The sequence below is a fragment of the Hemiscyllium ocellatum genome, chromosome 19, assembly GCF_020745735.1.
Source record: "Hemiscyllium ocellatum isolate sHemOce1 chromosome 19, sHemOce1.pat.X.cur, whole genome shotgun sequence".
Lineage (NCBI taxonomy): Eukaryota > Metazoa > Chordata > Chondrichthyes > Orectolobiformes > Hemiscylliidae > Hemiscyllium > Hemiscyllium ocellatum.
The window spans coordinates 32,424,121-32,443,655 of record NC_083419.1 but is presented as its reverse complement, the minus strand read 5'-3'; the positions used below and the strand labels follow the sequence as shown (position 1 = coordinate 32,443,655).

Below are 19,535 nucleotides of genomic sequence, written 5' to 3'. Positions count from 1 at the left end.
ACACAGCTCACTCAAAAAACCAAACAGGAAGTTAGTTCAGTGCCAGGCTGTTTCTTGCTTTTTGCTGCTGCTGGTTGGCAGCTTTGTGTTGTCCCTTCAACTTGCGTTTATATAGCGCTGCTGCTGAAATAGTAACCTTTCCCAAAGCGCCGGACAGGAAGGTCATCAAACAGCGTTGGACGACCCTTCCTTTCAAAAACATAAGGATTGCCTGTCCCACTCCCACAGCACATTATAACACTAGCGCTGGTTTTAGTCAATGGGACGTGCTGGGAAAAGACAAGAGTACATCTTACTCTCACTGGGGACACGGACACAAAGCCCCAGCTGATTGGTGCTTTCAACCAGAAACTGATTGGCTGGGCCAATTCGTCTGAACTTTATTGGTCAACTCTTTGCCCCGGTCAATTGCCATTGGTGAGTGCATTATTTTTCGTGCGTTCTGATTTGTTATGCCAAGAATGGGCTGTAATGGAGCGGAAGTGCTTTGAAACATTGTAAAGAGGTGGAAAGTCATTGATCCCTTTCATCCTGACAGGGAAGGCGAACTCCTTGAACACAGGCGGAAAAAAAATGGATTTGGAGAACAAAGTGAAAAAGGTAGGAGGATCGAGCATTTTGTTTTATCCCCGCGATGAAAACGCCCTGGAACCTCTCTGTCTTATCTGATCAAGGAAGGGGACTACACCCAGTTGATCGTTCTGCTTGACTTTATTGAATAAAACATGTCTCTACCTCCGCTAAAGGTGAATGTGTTGTAAATGTCGGAGACAGCATATATACTAAGAGAAGCTCTGAGTCGCTAAATTGATGGTGAATGGGCTGTCAGGAAAGTATTGCAGGACTTTGAGAGGATTGTTGTAGCCTTTTGAGCACTTTTTTTTTCTACTCATGGACGTGCAAAAGAGCTACCTTTGAAACGGAAGAGATTGAAATAAAAGTCAACTGCAGTTGCCCTCAATAGTGCAGTATCCTCTTCTGACTTTAAATTACTTCACTTTTTTTCCAGTTATTAGTAACTCCCTTTTCTTTCTATTTGTGAATCACTTGCGTCGTTTTCAATCTGTTAGTCATTCATACCATGTTGGTTTACCTGAGTAGCAGATTGTGGGGTCAAGGTCTGCTTCAGGATTTGAGCATTTCCCTTTAGGCAGTTCCCTTTAGTGCTGCACCTCAGGGACAGTGTAGCACCAGAAGTGCAACATCTTAAATGAGACATCAAACCAAGTGCTGATTCATTTGGCTAAGATAAAACCTGTATTCATAACCTAAGGGTGTCCCAATGCACTTTCCAGCTAATTGCTGGAAAGCACTTATTATGTGTAGTCATTGTGAACTGTTGCAACTAATTAATGTGTAACAAAGGCATATAAAGAGTATTCTGATACTTTTCAGGTAATCCACTTTTAGATGTTCATTGAGGATATCAGGGAGAACTCTGCACCTCAGGGATTTTACATCAACTCAAGTGGTCAGACAAGACTACTGTTAATCTGTAATTGAAAAGTGCATTTCTGACAGTACAGCTCTTCCCCAGTGTGTTTGCACAAGAGAATAATCTTAAATTTTGTACTGAAGTCTGTAGAGGGGAACTTCAATCTACAATCTAGGCTTACAAGAGTTGATCTGTAATTAATACCTTACCACCAGTAAAACAAATTCATCGATCATTTATCTGTACTTGTAATATGGTGATGACAAGAACTACAAATCAACATTAAAACTGCCAGAATGTAGCATTTTGACATGTTGTGAGGGTGTGAAATTGCAGAATAAAAGTAAAGTCTTGATCTGTCCAATAAACCAAATTCCTAGTGTCTTATTTTAATATTCTAGCTATCAAATAATGGAAAAGGAAGCCATGTTAACTAGTTTATAGAAGTTTTGAAGAAAATGAGGAAAAGGAAACATGACACATATCGAAATCATGTGTGCTTAATAATTGTGATCTTAATTTGGATATTTCCACAAGCTAATCTTTCAGTCTCCTGAATGTTAAGAATCTCCACCATTATTAGTATAATAGTGAGAAAAAAAATGAAAGCATTTAAACTCCTTGGGTCCATATTTCAGGGAAAAATTAAATTGTATTATACAACAGATATAATTTTTCAACATAGTATCATGAGTGTATTGTTATATTTCACTTTTAATTTTTCAAACTTCAGTAAAAGTTTAATCTGGTTTATTCATCTCAGTTCTTTACAATATAGTTTGGTTTCTGTTATGCATGATTCATTGAAACATATGAAACTTACTTGGCTTTTAAAAGGTGTTTTAAAGCATTGTAAAGTGTCTCCTTATCTAAAAAGGAAGGGAACTGGTTAATGATAAAGATGATTACTACATGACTAAATTAGGATATATTGGCTATAAGTACACCTCCCACATCTGTGGACGTCATTATTTGGTTTAATAGATGTGACATATTGAAATGTGCCAACAAAAATAGAATATATCAATCTGTTGTAATTCATTCTATTCCTCCTCTGCCCCATTTCCACCACATCCCCCCAACACCACCCCCACCCAGCCTTAAATAATTAGTCTGATTTACTTTAAGTTACATTAGTTGTGAAGTTGGGCTCAGTAGCAGCCACTGTTTTGGCAAATAAAATGACATCTAATGTGCATGCACACATTCACCAAGAAAGGCCTGGACACAATCTCAGTTTGGACATTACCACTTGTATATGACCAATATTCACCAGACATGTATAGAACAGGTTGATAACGATGTCAGTCATGGGTGTCATAGAGATATACAGCATGGAAACAGGCCTTTCGGCCCAACTCATCCATGCTGACCAGGTTTCCTAAACTGAACTAGTCCTATTTGCCTGCATTTGGCCCATATCCCTCTAAGCCTTTCCTATCCATCTGTCTGTCCAAATAAATATCTTTTAAATGGTGTAATTGTACCCATCTCTGCCACTTAGTCCAGTTCATTCCATATATGCTCCACTCTCTGCGTGAAAAAGTTGCCCCTCAGGTCTTTTTAAAATCTTTCCCCTCTCACCTTAACCTTTACCCTCTACCTTTGGACTTCCCAACAAATACTTTGGCTATTCACCCTATCCAGCATAGTGCACCACCCAACATGTGTTTTCTCTTGATTACTTACAGCTTGGACATGTGTTAAACAATGGGCAGGATGTTCTGAAAAAAATATTCTAATCAACCTGTTTAGTGATGCTATGGCACACCTCTGGAGGAGGTAGGACTTGAATCTGGACCTCTGAGCCCAGAGGTCAAGACATTACCACAGTGCCACAAGAGACTTCCCACTCCTGCCAGTATTATTTAAAGATTAGTTACTGATTGATTTCTATTGGCTATCCAAAATTTTACAAATGCATTAAACATTCTGGAGTTAGTTAAAGCTGCTAAAGGCTGCAGGCATTTTTGGGGTTAATACTAAGCCATTTTTGCTGCAGAAACCATTTGCACCCTGTAACATAGCAGAACTGAGAGATTGAACCAAGGCCATACAGACTATAAAAAGACTATAAATCACCAAGTTTGAACTATGAAAAAGTGCTTAAGAAGAAGGAAGAGACAGTGGAGTAGTGCTCTCAGTAAGAGGCTGTATATGCAACCAGGATATTTAAGGAATAATTCTTCAACCTGAACCTTATCTAAGAACAATGTTTGAGACATCAGCCAAAATCGCAATCTCTGAGCAGGAAAAAGATCATATTTCCACAACATTTTGAGCAACAGACTCCTTTTATACTTGCAACATTTCACAGTTTGCTATCCACTTTTACATAGGGAGGTCATTGAGGATTTCTGCCGAAAGAGGATTAACTTTGTTATTTGCTCATCTCGGGAACCATAAATTGGAGACAGGACACAGTTTTGGTAGAACTGAGGGCTTCCCATGATGTCACTGACTGCATCGACATCACTTTACAGGTGCCACATGTCAATGTAGTACAAAGCAATAGCAAAATAAGCAAAACCATAGGTGATTTCTCAACGTACAGCTCGCGTGTGACCATAGCCAGTGAATTTTCTGGTATCCTGGTAGCAGTCATGATGCCTTCATTCTGCTCACCAGCTGCATTTGTGCCACCACAACAAACTGAGGGTGGCTACTCAGTGGCAGGACAATCCTCATTGTTCATGGTTGAAGTGCACTTTCCCTGTGAGTATGCGTACAGTGAAACCTGTTCTGCCTGACATGAAATGTGATAAAGGAAACCATGTACATTTCTATGACTCTAATGGTGAATTCTCACAGCAGCCTGAATTGCTGTGGCGGTGCCTTGCATTACTGAACAGTGTAAGTATCAGTATGTAAGTCTGCTATATATTGTGCCATGCTATGATGGGGCAGTCTTTGCCCCTATCGAATGGTGGGCAGTTGAGGAGGGGATAACGTAGATGACCCATTCCAGATTGTGCTTTCTGTCATCAGCTCATCTGGCTGCTGTTTCGAACTACATTTTCCCATAAACACTCTCCTGTCTTACACCAACCATCACAGAAACCAATTGACCATAATTCAAAACTAAAAGCATGTTGTAATGCTCCTGCTACAGTAGCTGCACCATGGTTGGTGGGAGGCTACTGACATTCAATAAGCAGCTCCGGATCTCTGTTTCAGCTCGGCTGGTTGACCATCAGATAGCAGTGGAAAAACAGATGTCGTGACAAGGTGGGAGAGTGAATGCTGTGAACCCAAGAGAAATCAGCAGGCACATTCTCCGTGGAACCAGTGTCATTTCCTCCACCTCAGGGTGGTCATTAGACTTCAATCTAATCTCTTAACTTCCCTGGAGTATGAGTTTCCATTGTGGCATTTGAACATCACATTTGTGTTGGGGTGCAGTTGCTTGTCCTGCAGTAGAAGTTTGACATTGTGTTGGGTCAGGGGTTGGGTCCACAAGGTGCAAACCAAGTTGGTTACTATTCCACGCTGGAAATAGGCACCATGTTCTATCAAGTTAGTGGTGAATTCCTCCATTCACCATAACATTGTACAAAGGCTTTCTTCATGTTTTTCCAATGCATAATCAAGGGTTAGAGTAGTGCTAAATGTAAGAGGTGATTCTATGAATTTAAAGTTATGAATGCTGATTATTGGTAGAGGAGTGAATGGGGAATGGTAGAATTGAGCAATGGTTAGGTCTAGTTCTGGTGTGCTGATAGCAGTCATGATGCCTTCATTCTGTTACACCAGCTGCCACCAGAGGAAACCCTGGGTAGCTATTAAAGATGCAGCCTCTGACGTCATTTACGTATGTAAAATCACTAAACTTGGAGGACTATATCTGCACAATGGTAGTGTCCCTACCTCTGGATCAGAAAGTCTGCATTCAAATTCCACGTGCTTCTGAGATGTATCATACATAGTCATAGAGTCATGGAGATGTACAGCGTGGAAACAGACCCTTCAGTCCAACTCATCCATGCCAACCAGATATCCCAATCCAATCTAGTCCCACCTGCCAGTACCTGGCCCATATCCCTCTAAACCCTTCCTATTCATGTACGCATCCAGATGCTCTTAAATGTTGCAATTGTACCAGTCTCCACCACTTCCTCTGGCAGCTCATTCCATACACGTACCACCCTCTGTGTGAAAAAGTTGCCCCGTAGGTCTCTTTTATATCTTTCCCCTCTCACCCTAAACCCATGCCATCTAGTTCTGGACTCCCCCACCCCAGGGAAAAGACTTTGTCTATTTATCCTATCCATGCCCCTCATGATTTTATAAACCTCTATAAAGGTCATCCCTCAGCTTCTGATGCTCCAGGGAAAACAGCCCCAGCCTATTCTGCCTCTCCCTATAGCTCAAATCCTCCAACCCTGGCAACATCCTTGTAAATCTTTTCTGAACCCTTTCAAGTTTCACTACATCTTTCCGATAGGAAGGAGACCCGAATACGCAATTTTCCAACAGTAGTCTAACGAATGTCCTGTACAGCCGCAACATGGCCTCCCAACTCCTGGAGTCAGTACTCTGACCAGTAAAGGAAAGCGTACCAAACACCTTCTTCACTATCCTATCTACTTGCGACTCTACTTTCAAGGAGCTAGGAACCTGCACTCCAAGGTCTCTTTGTTCAACAACAAAGAGAACCTTATCTATAAGTGTATAAGTCTTGCTAAAATTTGCTTTCCCAAAATGCAGCAGCTCATATTTATCTGAATTAAACTCCATCTGCCACTTCTCAGCCCATTGTCCCATCTGATCAAGATCCTGTTGTAATCTGAGGTAACCTTCTTTGCTGTCCACTACACTTCTAATTTTGGTGTCATCTGCCAACTTACTAACTGTACCTCTTATGATCACATCCAAATCATTTATATAAAGATGAACAGTAGTGGACCCAGCACCGATCCTTGTGGCACTCCCTGGTCACAGGCCTCCAGTCTGAAAAACAACCCTCCACCGCCACCCTCTGTCTTCTACCTTTGAGCCAGTTCTGTATCCAAATGGCTAGTTCTCTCTGTATTCCATGAAATCTAACCTTGCTAACAAGTCTCCCATGGGAAGCCTTGTTAAACACCTTACTAAAGTCCATATAGATCACATCTACCACTATGCCCTCATCAAGACTCCTCCTTTGAATCTCCTTAATTAAAATCACTAGTATGTTCTCAAAACTACGCCACCCTCCCAAGTAACTGCAGAAGGTGCAACTCCTGCTCCATCACCACCTTTTTGCTCATCATCCAAGGGCCTAAACAGTCTTTCCAGATGAAGCAGCATTTCACCTGTCCCTCGTCCAATTTGGTAAATTGCATTCACTGCATCCAACGTGGCCTATTCTACACTAGAGAAACCAATTGCAGACTCGGTGACCGCTTTGCAAAATACCTTCAAGGAGGCATGACCCCAGCCTTCCCATAGCCAGTCATTTCAGCATCTGCAGTCATTGTTTTTACCTCATTTTACCACAGCATCCTGTTCACAAGCCCATATGTCTGTCCTCAGCATCCTGCAATGCTCCAGTGAATCATAGCGCAAACTGGAAAAACAACATCTCTTCAGGCTAGGCACTTTACAATCTTCTGGACTTAATACTGAGTTCAACACCTACAAATTATGAACCCACTCCCGTTCCTTTCCTTTATTTTAGCTTTATTTGTTACATTCTCTATCATCATGTCCTCCTTCCCCTCCTCCCCATCCCAGTGGGACTGTCTGTCGTTTCCAGTTTTATAGTTAGACACACCATTGTTCTGCCATTCTCACATTCTAATCATTTAATCCGTAGCCTGTCTCCCTGAGCACGCCACTCCCTCACTATAGCATAAAGGCTGTTCTCTCCACACTTCACTTCAGCTCTGATGAGGAATCATCTAGACTCGAAATGTCAGTTTGCTCTTGCTCCTTGGACACTGCCTGACAAATTGTGATTTCCAGCATTTTCAATCCTTTTGAGAGTGCTCGAGTTTTAGGTGATACCAGCAAGTCACAGTTTTGAGTAGACAAACAGGAGGTTGGACAAGTTATCTGAAGATCCCCTTGCACCCATCCCCAATCCTGAAGAAGGGTTACACCCGAAACATTGACTTAATCATCATTATCATATCACAGAAACCCTACAGTGTGGAAATAGGCCATTAGGCCCAACAAGTCCATACCAAACTTCCGAAGAGTAACTGACCCAGACCCATTCCCCATTACTCTACATTTTCCCTGACTAATACACCTAACCGACACATCCCTGAACACTGTGGGCAATTTAGCGTGAGCTGAAAAATGTGTTGCTGGAAAAGTGCAGCAGGTCAGGTATCCTTGGATGCTGCCTGACCTGCTGTGCTTTTCCAGCAACACATTTTTCAGCTCTGATCTCCAGAATCTGCAGTCCTCACTTTCTCCTAGGGCAATTTAGCATGGCCAGTTCACTTAATTCACACACTTTGGGATTGTGGGAGGAAACAGGAGCACCCAGAGGAAACCCACATAGACATGGGGAGAATTGGCAAACTCCAAAGACAGTTGCCAGGTCGAGAATCCAAGCCGAGTCCCTGATGCTGTGAGGCAACAGTGCTAACTACTGAGCCATGGCTTCTCTACTCCTGATGCTGCCTGGCTTACTGTACTCTTGCAGCCTATTGTTTGTCTACTTCAGATTCCAGCATCTGCAGGTTTTTTTGTCTCTGTTCAAGTTACAGTTTTGAGCCCCTTTCTGATGTGTACAGTGAGTGAACAATATAATTCTTGTTGGCTGCGTGCAGAGATCGTTATAACCGAAATGCAGGCTCCTGCACATCAACCAACAGGAAAAGTTTAATTGTGCATTGTGATCCCCACACCCATTTCCGTGTTGTATCAATTTAATTTGGGTGGCACGGTGGCACAGTGGTTAGCACTGCTGCCTCACAGCGCCTGAGACCCGGGTTCAATTCCCGACTCGGGCGACTGACTGTGTGGAGTTTGCACGTTCTCCCCGTGTCTGCGTGGGTTTCCTCCGGGTGCTCCGGTTTCCTCCCACAGTCCAAAGATGTGCGGGTCAGGTGAATTGGCCATGCTAAATTGCCCGTAGTGTTAGGTAAGAGGTAAATGTAGGGGTATGGGTGGGTTGCGCTTCGGCTGGTTGGTGTGGACTTGTTGGGCCGAAGGGCCTGTTTCCACACTGTAAGAAATCTAATCTAATCTAATTCAAAACCCGCAAGTTTTAATTTCCATTACAAGGGAAATTAATAGTTTCAGACTCAACACTATTAAGTTCTGTTTCTTTGTCCATAGATGCTGCCAGACCTGTTGAGTTTCTTCAGCAGTTTGATTTTGTTTCAAATTTCCAGCTTCCACAGTATTTTGCTTTAATTATTGTTTCTAACCTCACCCGAATAAAATTCTATCAATAGACTAAGAGTCTTGCTTTTTTTTTGCCTTCGACTCAAAATAATTATTTCAGAACATTTTGGGAGGGGTCATATTTGAAGATAAAAATCTTAACTGGCTAAAGTTCTAAAAGTATAAATATAACATTCTGAGTTGAGAAAGTAATACATACGTCTAACTGAAAAGAGAAAAGACTGTGACTTCTGGGACCTTAAGATATCCTTATTAATAACATTTGAAGTGTAAGAAGAAATAATTTGTGCACAACATAGCTCTACAATTAGCATTGAGCTGGATGGCCAGTTATTGTGTCATAGTCATAGAGTCATAGAGATGTACAGCATGGAAACAGACCCTCCAAACCCTTCCTATTCATGTACCTATCCAAACGCCTCTTAAATGTTGCAAATGTACCAGCCTCCACCACATCCTCTGGCAGCTCATTCCATACATGTACCACCCTCTGCGTGAAAAGGTTGCCCCTTAGGTCTCTTTATATCTTTCCCCTCACACTAAACCAAGGCCCACTAGTTCTGGAATCCCCGATCCCAGGGAAAAGACTTTGTCTATTTATCCTATCCATGCCCCTCATAATTTTGTACATCTCTATAATCTCACCCTCAGCCTCAGACGCTCCGGGGAAAACAGACCCAGCTGAAAATGTGTTGCTGGTCAAAGCACAGCAGGCCAGGCAGCATCTCAGGAATAGGGAATTCGACGTTTCGAGCATAAGCCCTTCCTCGAAGGGCTTATGCTCGAAACGTCGAATTCCCTATTCCTGAGATGCTGCCTGGCCTGCTGTGCTTTGACCAGCAACACATTTTCAGCTGTGATCTCCAGCATCTGCAGACCTCATTTTTTACTGGAAAACAGACCCAGCCTGTTCAGCCTCTCCCTGTAGCTCAGATCCTCCAACCCTGGCAACATCCTTGAAAATCTTTTCTGAACCCTTTCAAGTTTCACAACATCTTTCCGATAGGAAGGAGACCAGAATTGCACGCAATATTCCAACAGTGGCCTAACCAATGTCCTGTATAGCCGCAACATGACCTCCCAACTCCTGTACTCAATATTCTGACCAATAAAGGAAAGCATACCAGACGCCGCCTTTACTATCCTATCTACCTGCGACTCCACTTCCACGGTCTCTTTGTTCAGCAACACTTCCTAGGACCTTACCATTATGTGTATAAATCCTGGTAAGATTTGCTTTCCCAAAATGCAGCACCTCGCATTTATCTGAATTAAATCTGCCACTTCTCAGCCCAATGGCCTATCTGGTCCAGATCCTGTTGTAATCTGAGGTAACCCTCTTTGCTGTCCACTACACCTCCAATTTTGGTATCATCTGCAAACTTACTAACTGTATCTCTTATGCTCACATCCAAATCATTTATGTAAATGACAAAATGACAATCGGTCCAACATCGATCCTTGTGGCACTCCACTGGTCACAGGCCTCCAGTCTGAAAAACTACCCTCCGCCACCACCCTCTGCTTCTACCTTTGAGCCAGTTCTGTATCCAAATGGCTAGTTCTCCCTGTATCCCATAGGGAACTTTGTCGAACGCCTTACTGAAGTCCATATAGATCACATCTACTGCTCTGCCCTCATCAATCTTCTTTGTTACTTCTTCAAATAACTCAATCAAATTTGTGAGACATGATTCCCACACACACAGCCATGTTGACTATCCCAAATCAGTCCTTGCCTTTCCAAATACATATACATCCTGTTCCTAGAATTCCCTCCAACAACTTGTCCACCACCGAGGTCAGGCTGACCGGTCTATAGTTCCCTGGCTTGTCTTTACCGCCCTTCTTTAACAGTGGCACCACGTTTGCCAACCTCCAGTCTTCCGGCACCTCACCTGAGACTATCGATTATACAAATATCTCAGCAAGAGGCCCAGCAATCACTTCTCTAGCTTCCCACAGAGTTCTCGGGTACACCTGATCAGGTCCTGGGGATTTATCCACCTTTAATCGTTTCAAGACATCCAGCACTTCCTCCTCTGTAATCTGAACATTTTGCAAGATATCACCATCTATTTCCCTAAAGTCTATATCTTCCATATCCTTTTCCACAATAAATACTGATGCAAAATATTCATTTAGTATCTCCCCCATTTTCTGTGGCTCTACACAAAGGATGCCTTGCTGATCTTTGAGGGGCCCATTCTCTCCCTAGTTACCCTTTTGTCCTTTAATATATTTGTAAAACCCCTTTGGATTCTCCTTCATTCTATTTTCAAAGCTATCTCGTCCCCGTTTTGCCCTCCTGATTTCCCTCTTAAGTATACTCCGACTTTCTTTATACTCTTCTAAGGATTCACTCGATCTATCCTGTGCATTGGTGTTGGTTAATATATAAGTCATGGTCAGGATTTTCGAAAAATTGCTCTGCTGTCTCTTTGAAAATAATGCTGTGGAATTTTTTACCACCACCTGAACAGTTCAGATGGAGTCAATTTTGTTCATTCAGCCTTGGTTGAACACCCAAATAGTGCAGATATCCTTCACTACTGTGCTGATGTGTTACCCCAGATTGTGTACTGACGTCCTGAAATGGGGCTTGAAAGTGCAATCTTTTGATGCTGGCATGTGTGTGTGTTATCAATGAATTATGTCCAACAACTAACATTTTGTGCACTCCTGTAACAGATAATTGAATGTGAAAAGCACTGTACCTAGTGGAATTCAATTTAACTTTTATTATCTTGCAGGAAAGGGGAAACGGTGTTTCAACTGTCAGTTTCATATCCTGCCTACTTAACGTTTATATTAAAGGCTTTGCATGTAATAGTTTCAGTTTGTCCCAAGATTCTCAGCCATTGTACCAAGCCTAATCAGTGGTTAAATTCCATCTTAGGAGTGTACATTGTAGAAAGAGGTGTCTTTGAAAAGAATTAGTTAGCTTGTACCTTTGGGAACATTCTTGTTTTACAACAGTCATTAGAGCCTTCAGCCCTAGTTTTACAGAAGTTCTCATTCTGACTTTTTAACTACAGCTGGGCTACAACACACAGACAGAAATTGTTGAAGAAGAAACTCAGCAGGTCTGGCAGCACCATCTCACAGGACTCAAAATGTTAACTCTGCTTTCTTTCCATAGATGCTACCAAGCGTGCTGAGTTTTGTCAGCAATTTCTGCTTTTGTTTCAGACTTCCAGTATCCGTCGTTTTTTGGTTTAATTATTGTATGGTGCTGTGCAGTTAATGGGCCTTGGCCTGTGTAAATATATGTCCCCAGAGCCCGATGGGATAACTGTAACTTGAGCAGGCCACAACGGGGAGGTGCTGTCAGCAGTGATACTGTAATTATTCCCTTGAGATCAGTAGCTGAAATCAGGGCATAAAATGCTGTAAACTGTGTAGTGTGGTAATTTGACCTTAAGAAACCATAAAGCTAGTGAATTTGGATCAGTTGAGGAATATCTTGAATAATTTTTAATGTTTTCAGTTTGATACATGTCCCGGTTGTGTTCATGATTTGCTAGTTTTCCCCTCCCCGACAGCAGTCTTTGTACTTTTTGTGAAGAAAACCTGTCGTCAAATAGGGAAATACATTTGGTTATGTGCCAGCAGCATGTGCTTAAACTAAAAACACCGGTTAATTTCTGTCCCTTTTTTTTAAATCGTTGATCACAATCCTATTCGTCTCAACAGCCATCCAATTTTAAGGGAAACAAAACGTTTTTATTCCACATAGTATTCACTTCCGATTCCAGAGGAAAGGCAGTGGATCACATCGGGAATTTTTGTGTTTGACGTTGGCTTTTATTTAAAATGACCCTAAAAGGAAAACTCCTGACTGCATTGCAGACTTTCAGACGAGCTTGTTTGACAGTTCAGTAAACGTTTCTTGTTTATGAAATAAACTTTCCATTTTTAAAATGGTTATATGACCCAAAATATAGACATGTCCATGCAATTTCACCCAAAAGAGACCAGCTGTAATATGTTTTTGAATTTTTTTGGGGAGCATTTTTCAATCGAGCATTAAATGTTCTCCTGTAGATAAAATTGGCCCTCTGAAATTCTGCATTTAATAGGAGCTGTGGCAAATGCGAATACAAGTGACCGAAGGGTCTGTTTCCATGCTGTACATCTCTAAGTCCTTATAAAATGTAAACTATAATCCACTTGACTCACAGAACAGAATCAAATTAATTGACCATTCATCTCATTGTTGTTGTCCTCACAGTGACTGCCACATAATAACAATGAATTGACATTCTTATTCATTGCACAGGAAGCGTCTCCTTCACAGCATATTCATTGATGCATGAACTCCTTCGGTTCATCAAAATTAATCCACCCAGAATAAAATAACAGTTTCCTAATGCTGCATCTTAGTCTTGCCAGGATTTCTGCCTCAACCATTCAGAGTTGATTGTTCTTTGAATGGTCAAGAACATCCTGATGTCAGTCCTTTTCTTTTATAAATTTGAGCATCTCTTGCTGTATCACACTGCCCACAGTTTAATGTCAAAGTAGTATTCTGGAGAGTATTACCTCTCCAGTATAACAAGACCCTAAAACATAGAAGCAGAGGTAGGGCATTCAGTGCATCAAGTCTCCTTCACCTTTCAATGAACTAATTGGCTGATCTGATAATGCTCAACACCACTTTCCTGCCTTGATTGAGTTATGGATTAAAAATTTGTTAGTCTCAGTAAACTGAGTAAACTTAAGAACCCAACTTTGACAGCCAAATTCTACTGCCATTCATTAGTCCAAGAACTCCCCACCTAAAACCCAAAATCCACAAACCTGACTGCCCCGGCCGACCCATTGTCACAGCCTGCTCCTGCCCCACCGAACTCATCTCTGCATACCTCAACACGGTCCTGTTCCCCTTAGTCCAAGAACGCCCCACCTAAAATCCACCCCGACCTCAAATTCACCTGGACCGTGTCAGACTCCTCCCTCCCCTTCCTAGACCTTTCCATTTCCATCTCGGGCGACCGAATCAACACGGACATTTACTATAAACCGACTGACTCCCACAGCTACTTAGACTACACCTCCTCCCACCCTGCCCCCTGTAAAAACGCCATCCCATATTCCCAATTCCTTCGTCTCCACCGCATCTGCTCCCAGGAGGACCAGTTCCAATACCATACAACCCAGATGGCCTCCTTCTTCAAAGACCGCAATTTCCCCCCAGACATGATCGACGATGCCCTCCACCGCATCTCCTCCACTTCCCGCTCCTCTGCTCTTGAGCCCTGCCCCACCAACCGCCACCAGGACAGAACCCCACAGGTCCTCACCTACCACCCCACCAACCTCCATATACAGTGTATCATCCGCCATCATTTCCGCCACCTCCAAACGGATCCCACCACCAGAGAGATATTTCCCTCCCCTCCCCTATCAGCGTTCCGAAAAGACCACTCCCTCCGTGACTCCCTTGTCAGGTCCACACCCCCCTCCAACCCAACCTCCACTCCCGGCACCTTCCCCTGCAATTGCAAGAAATGCAAAACTTGCGCCCACACCTCCTCCCTTACTTCTCTCCAAGGCCCCAAGGGATCCTTCCATATCCACCACAAATTCACCTGCACCTCCACACACATCATCTATTGCATCCACTGCACCCGATGTGGCCTCCTCTGTATTGGGGAGACAGGCCATCTACTTGCGGAACGTTTCAGAAAACACCTCTGCGACACCCAGACCAACCAACCCAACCACCCCGTGGCTCAACACTTCAACTCCCCCTCCCACTCCACCAAGGACATGCAGGTCCTTGGACTCCCCCCCCATCGCCAGACCATAACAACACGACGGTTGGAGGAAGAACGCCTCATCTTCTGCCTAGGAACCCTCCAACCACAAGGGATGAACTCGGATTTCTCCAGTTTCCTCATTTCCCCTCCCCCCACCTTGTCTCCGTCAAATCCCTCGAACTCAGCACCACCTTCCTAACCTGCAATCTTCTTCCTGACCTCTCCGCCCCCACCCCACTCCGGCCTATGACCCTCACCTTGACTTCCTTCCACCTATCGCATCTCCAATGCCCTTCCCCCAAGTCCCTCCTCCCTATCTTTTATCTTAGCCTGCTGGATCCACTTTCCTCATTCCTGAAGAAGGGCTTATGCCTGAAACGTTGAATCTCCTGTTCCTTGAATTTTGCCTGACCTGCTGTGCTTTTCGAGCAACTCATTTTCAGCTGCCATTCATTCCCACCTTGGAGAAATATAACACCATCTCTCTCTCAAATGGGTAGTCCCTAACTCTGAGATTATGCCCACTGGCCATAGAGTAAGGAATTGCAGATAATAAGATATCAGTGGCAACTTAAATGAAATGCCCAAGGGTCATCTCTTGACCAGAACATAAAATAAGCAGTTATGGATTAGCTGCACATTCTGAATGTGTTTTCTTTTTCACTGAATTTAATGGAATGGCAAATAGGACAGGGTGTGTGATGGACAGCTGCTCCGAATCAAGAAGCCAAACTGACTGCTATTAGGCAGATACTCAAATTCATTCTTCATAATCAATTGTGTTACTTTGCAGAAAATGTTGTGCAACTCTTTTCTTCCCAGTGACTGAAGTGTTTCTTTTCTATAGATGACCCTGGGCCATGAGCAGGGAGCTGGGGCCCCATGTCTGAAATGCAAGGATAAATGTGAAGGATTTGAGCTCCACTTTTGGAGGTAGTGTACATTTGATTGAAATTTTCATTTCCTCTTCATGTGCTTGGGAAAATCTAATGTGTTTAGTGTTTCAACTCTCATATTTTATCTTTTTTTTTAATAAGTGGGGTTTAGGTAATTGCTTCATTCACTCCTGTCTTTATAAGTTTTTAAACAATTTATTTTGGAGCTTCGGAATGGATGTTATTTTGAAAGCATTTTTCTCTATTTTAAGTTTTATTTTGCATGAAGAGAAATTAGTTTAGTATTGATATAGTGTAATCTATATTAAAAATAAAAATCCCTTTTCCTTGTTTCAAGATTTTAGTCAATTAAAGTGATCCAACTGTTCCTTCCAACTTGTAGAATAACTTGATCATAAAAACCAATGCATTAGTCATACCCCAATTTTGTAGTTATAATTTGGATGGTGCCGAAATGTCTCAAGCATAAATGTATGCCAAATGTTTGCAATAATTTGTTATAAAAGCAGTGACAATTTATTCCCCAGCATATTTTGTTCTGAGGCTATTGTTGGAGTTATTTTGAATGTATAAGTTCTCAACTTTCACTTTTTTAATTTGAATATTTACAAAATCAGTAAAATGATTCCACTGAAACTTCATTGCAAGAGGAGTTAATGGTATTAATTTCTACAAATGATTGACAATAAACTTACCTAAAAAAAATACAGTTGAACCTTAAGATGGTCCTCTCAAAGGATCAACTTATGTTATAAAAATATATTCGTAAAATACTGCTCCCACCCCTTTCCATTTTAAGAATTGTGACTTGTGCTTTTGCTTTTATTAACATACATAATGTTTTTGTTCCCTTTATTGCAGTATTTTCTGAAACTGGATATAACAGCACATTTTTTTCATTTCATTACTTGTTTACATTAGGTGGCAAGGGCAGTCATTGATCACAGCGCTGATTATTTTCTTGACAAATATATAGTCAGTAGGAAACAACACAAATGTACCACTCCTGAGTAGGTAATCAGCCCACAGTGTGACAAGTATTTATTTTCTTCTAATGGGATACTTTTCTTTGTCAAACACTTCGGGTTGTATGTAGATCTTAGAATTATAGATTGTTCCTACACTGTAATAAGTGGTTGGGCCCATCAAATCTTGTCTTGTATGAGCTGCCGAATTTAATCACAGTTATGCTACCTCTACCATAGTCTATTATTTCAATATTATTCCTTTATAAGCAACAACTTACTTTTTTTAAAAAAACTCAAGAATACAGCCTCAGATACAGAAGCAGTCCATTACTGTATGCAGCAAGAAAACATTCAGGCTTGAGCTGAAAAATATGCTCCAGATAAGTGTTAGGCAGTGATGATCTGCAACAGGGCAGAATGTAACAATCTCCCCTTGATAATCAGTGCCATTGCCCCCACTGAACCTCCCATCATTAACGTTTCAGGGATTAGCATTGAGCAAAACTTTTGACTGAATCAGCCATAAGTTTCCCAGTTTTTTTGGCAATGTTTATTCAGTGAAATTGGCTCCGTCTTCCATGGCTTTTCTTCTACAATCTTCTGCTGTTCAACTCATACGTGATGCAACTGACCTCATGTGGTAGGAGAGGCAGAAGTGCTTGCTACTGCTGGGACTTTGAAACATTCACACCATTGGTGTCAGATTTAAACCCTAGCTCCACTGTACTTGGGCAAGCTGCAAGTCAGAATCTGCCCATCACACTGTGATGTTCCAGCATTATAACTCAGCAAGCTTGCACCCCATTTTGAGGTATTGATGGACAAAGTGCTTTCTGCTCTAGATCACCAAAGAAGGCAGCAAACACAGCCAGTGTTGACAAATATAATGACCCAGGTCAGCGCAGTGTCCCAGGTTAAAAGAAATGCCCAGCAATTTTGAACGTATTTCCATGTTCCATTTTCTCTCCCCTACCTCACCCACAGGCCTATCACTACTTACTCTAACTCTGCCACTGTACATAGCTCTCACCAAGGCCCATGAACTGCAACTCTCACTCCTGCATACAGCATGTCCACACCAAGAAGTTGAAGACTGGTGGTGGACATGAGGCTTTTCAGCCCACAGAAGGAGAAGAAAAGGCTGGAGAAGAAGGTGACCATTCCTGTGGAAAACCCTTTGAGTGAGCTTCATTGTGCTGTGCTGCCATCCCGTTAATGCCAGTGCTAACTCATACTTGACTTGAACAAGCATTTATTAATAACTAATTCCCTGTATTCTCTTCTGCCAGTACTAATGGGATTCAATGAATGACTGTGAGAAAGAGATTTGCACCACCTAACCTTAGATGAGCCTCCAACTTAAGTAGAACCCATAGGTCCCTCAGAGGATGCAACAAAATGGCTTTCATCTGACCCTCCACCAGCTCAGAGACTTTCACTTCAGTGGGTTCTCTTTCTAGATCAAAAGAACAGTCTGGTTAGGATCTCTGCAGCTGCTAGGGGAAGAAATGCCTCAGGTCTACGCACTCCAAGGACTGCTGAGACCAGGTATCTGCTTAGCCCTAGCCAGAAAGTGATCCCATGGTCTTAGCTGTTAATTAAACATTGACAAAATATGCAGAGAAGGTCATAGAACAACAGGCAGGTTTGTCAGAGACCGTAAACTAGATTGAAACTTTGGTGGATTTCTCCATTCTTTCGGTACCATACTGGCTCCAACATGAACTTACCTGACTGCCACTATGATTAGGTTGTTGACTGATGTGGGGACCCAGGTCCAGCATACTCTGTGTCTGCCGGATACACGCGTGTTTTATTCATTGCTGCACAGTGTCCATGGCAAAGTGAGAGGGAAATGAGGGAACTCAAGCTCACGCCAGGTATCCCCTTCCCCCTCCAGCTCCTTGAGATGGGATGGTATAGGCAGCCACCCAGAGGCAGTAGAAGACAAATGTAGAATTAGAATTAGAACCAGAATTAACTTTGCTATCAAATGCTGCGAAAAGTGTATAAGTCGCCGCTTACAGTGCAAGGTCCCCAGGTACAGCTTCTTTAGTTATTAGAAAAATAGAGATGTAAAAAGCCTGACATTGCAGATTTTAGGAATGCTCAGGGAATGTAAGATGCTCATAAGCTTTCTTTTAAGGTATTCCACAGGTGCCCAATGCCTTTACCAGCCCCTGCCTGTGATGCCAAAGCTGCAGAAGACTAGGCAGAAGGTAATGACCCTGCATCTGGGCAGGATTCTGATAGCTAGCCTGTGTCTTCTAAGCCCAAACACCATGAGGACAACCAGCTAGGTCTTCCAACAGAACCTAATTACGAGCAGTCTCTCTGCACCCCTGGTGTGGGTGTCAGGACTGTACTGAGAAGGAGGGGAGGGGAGGGTAGGTGAGGAAGTAAGGGAATAAACCACTCTGGGTACATCAGTGGTACAAATTACACTTCATTGTAAGAAATCCTGCACTTTTGTAAACGTATGCTCACTTACATTCTTAAAATGTTTCCTGTAGTTTCTTTGTCATTGTTTGACCTGGTGAAGTCGCACCCATGTGAGATGAATAGCGTCTGGATGTTCCAAGGATGAAAGAAGTGGTATTGGCTCAGCTTTGCTCATCTCTGTCAAGCAACCAACTGCTTGACTGCAGAAAACCTCAGACATCACAGATACTTGAAATAATACATGGCTGACTGCAGCCAAGACATTGCACTTCCATCAGCACAGTACATTGCTACAAGCAATGTGCAGACTTAGTATTAGTGCCTGTCCTCTATTGCTCACCCACAATTGGATCCGCCTTGTGAATGAGAGGACTTGATCAGTGGTGAATGCACAAACCTCTGGAGGCAATGTTTCATTCTACCTTCCAACTTTTCAAGGGAGCACACTGCCATTTATGTCTGGGAGATGTACAGTGGAAGTTGACATCTTCACTCTCTCCCATAGCACAATGGTCTTTTGAGAGCAACTGCACAAAGCTCTGCCTCTCTCAGGCTAAATGCTGTCCTCGAAGATGCTTAAGCATTTCAAGTCAATTTAGCAGCTGAAGCCAACTCTGAAATATTGAAGGTCATTGATGATGGAAAGGTGAGAAAGAACTGGATTCCAATGTACTGCCTATCGTGA

General features: G+C 42.5%; 1 protein-coding gene across 1 annotated transcript in view; it reads left to right on the top strand.

Annotated features, from left to right (window-relative positions):
- Window positions 1–455: 455 nt before the first annotated feature.
- The window catches only part of tes (testis derived transcript (3 LIM domains)), a 57,629-nt gene continuing 38,549 nt past the window's right edge, over window positions 456–19,535 (top strand). Inside the window, exons 1-2 of the mRNA XM_060839355.1 lie at window positions 456–600; window positions 15,392–15,477. Of these exons, the coding sequence (XP_060695338.1) occupies window positions 574–600; window positions 15,392–15,477 (113 nt within the window). The 5' untranslated portion in view covers window positions 456–573. The remainder of the gene's footprint in view (window positions 601–15,391; window positions 15,478–19,535) is intronic.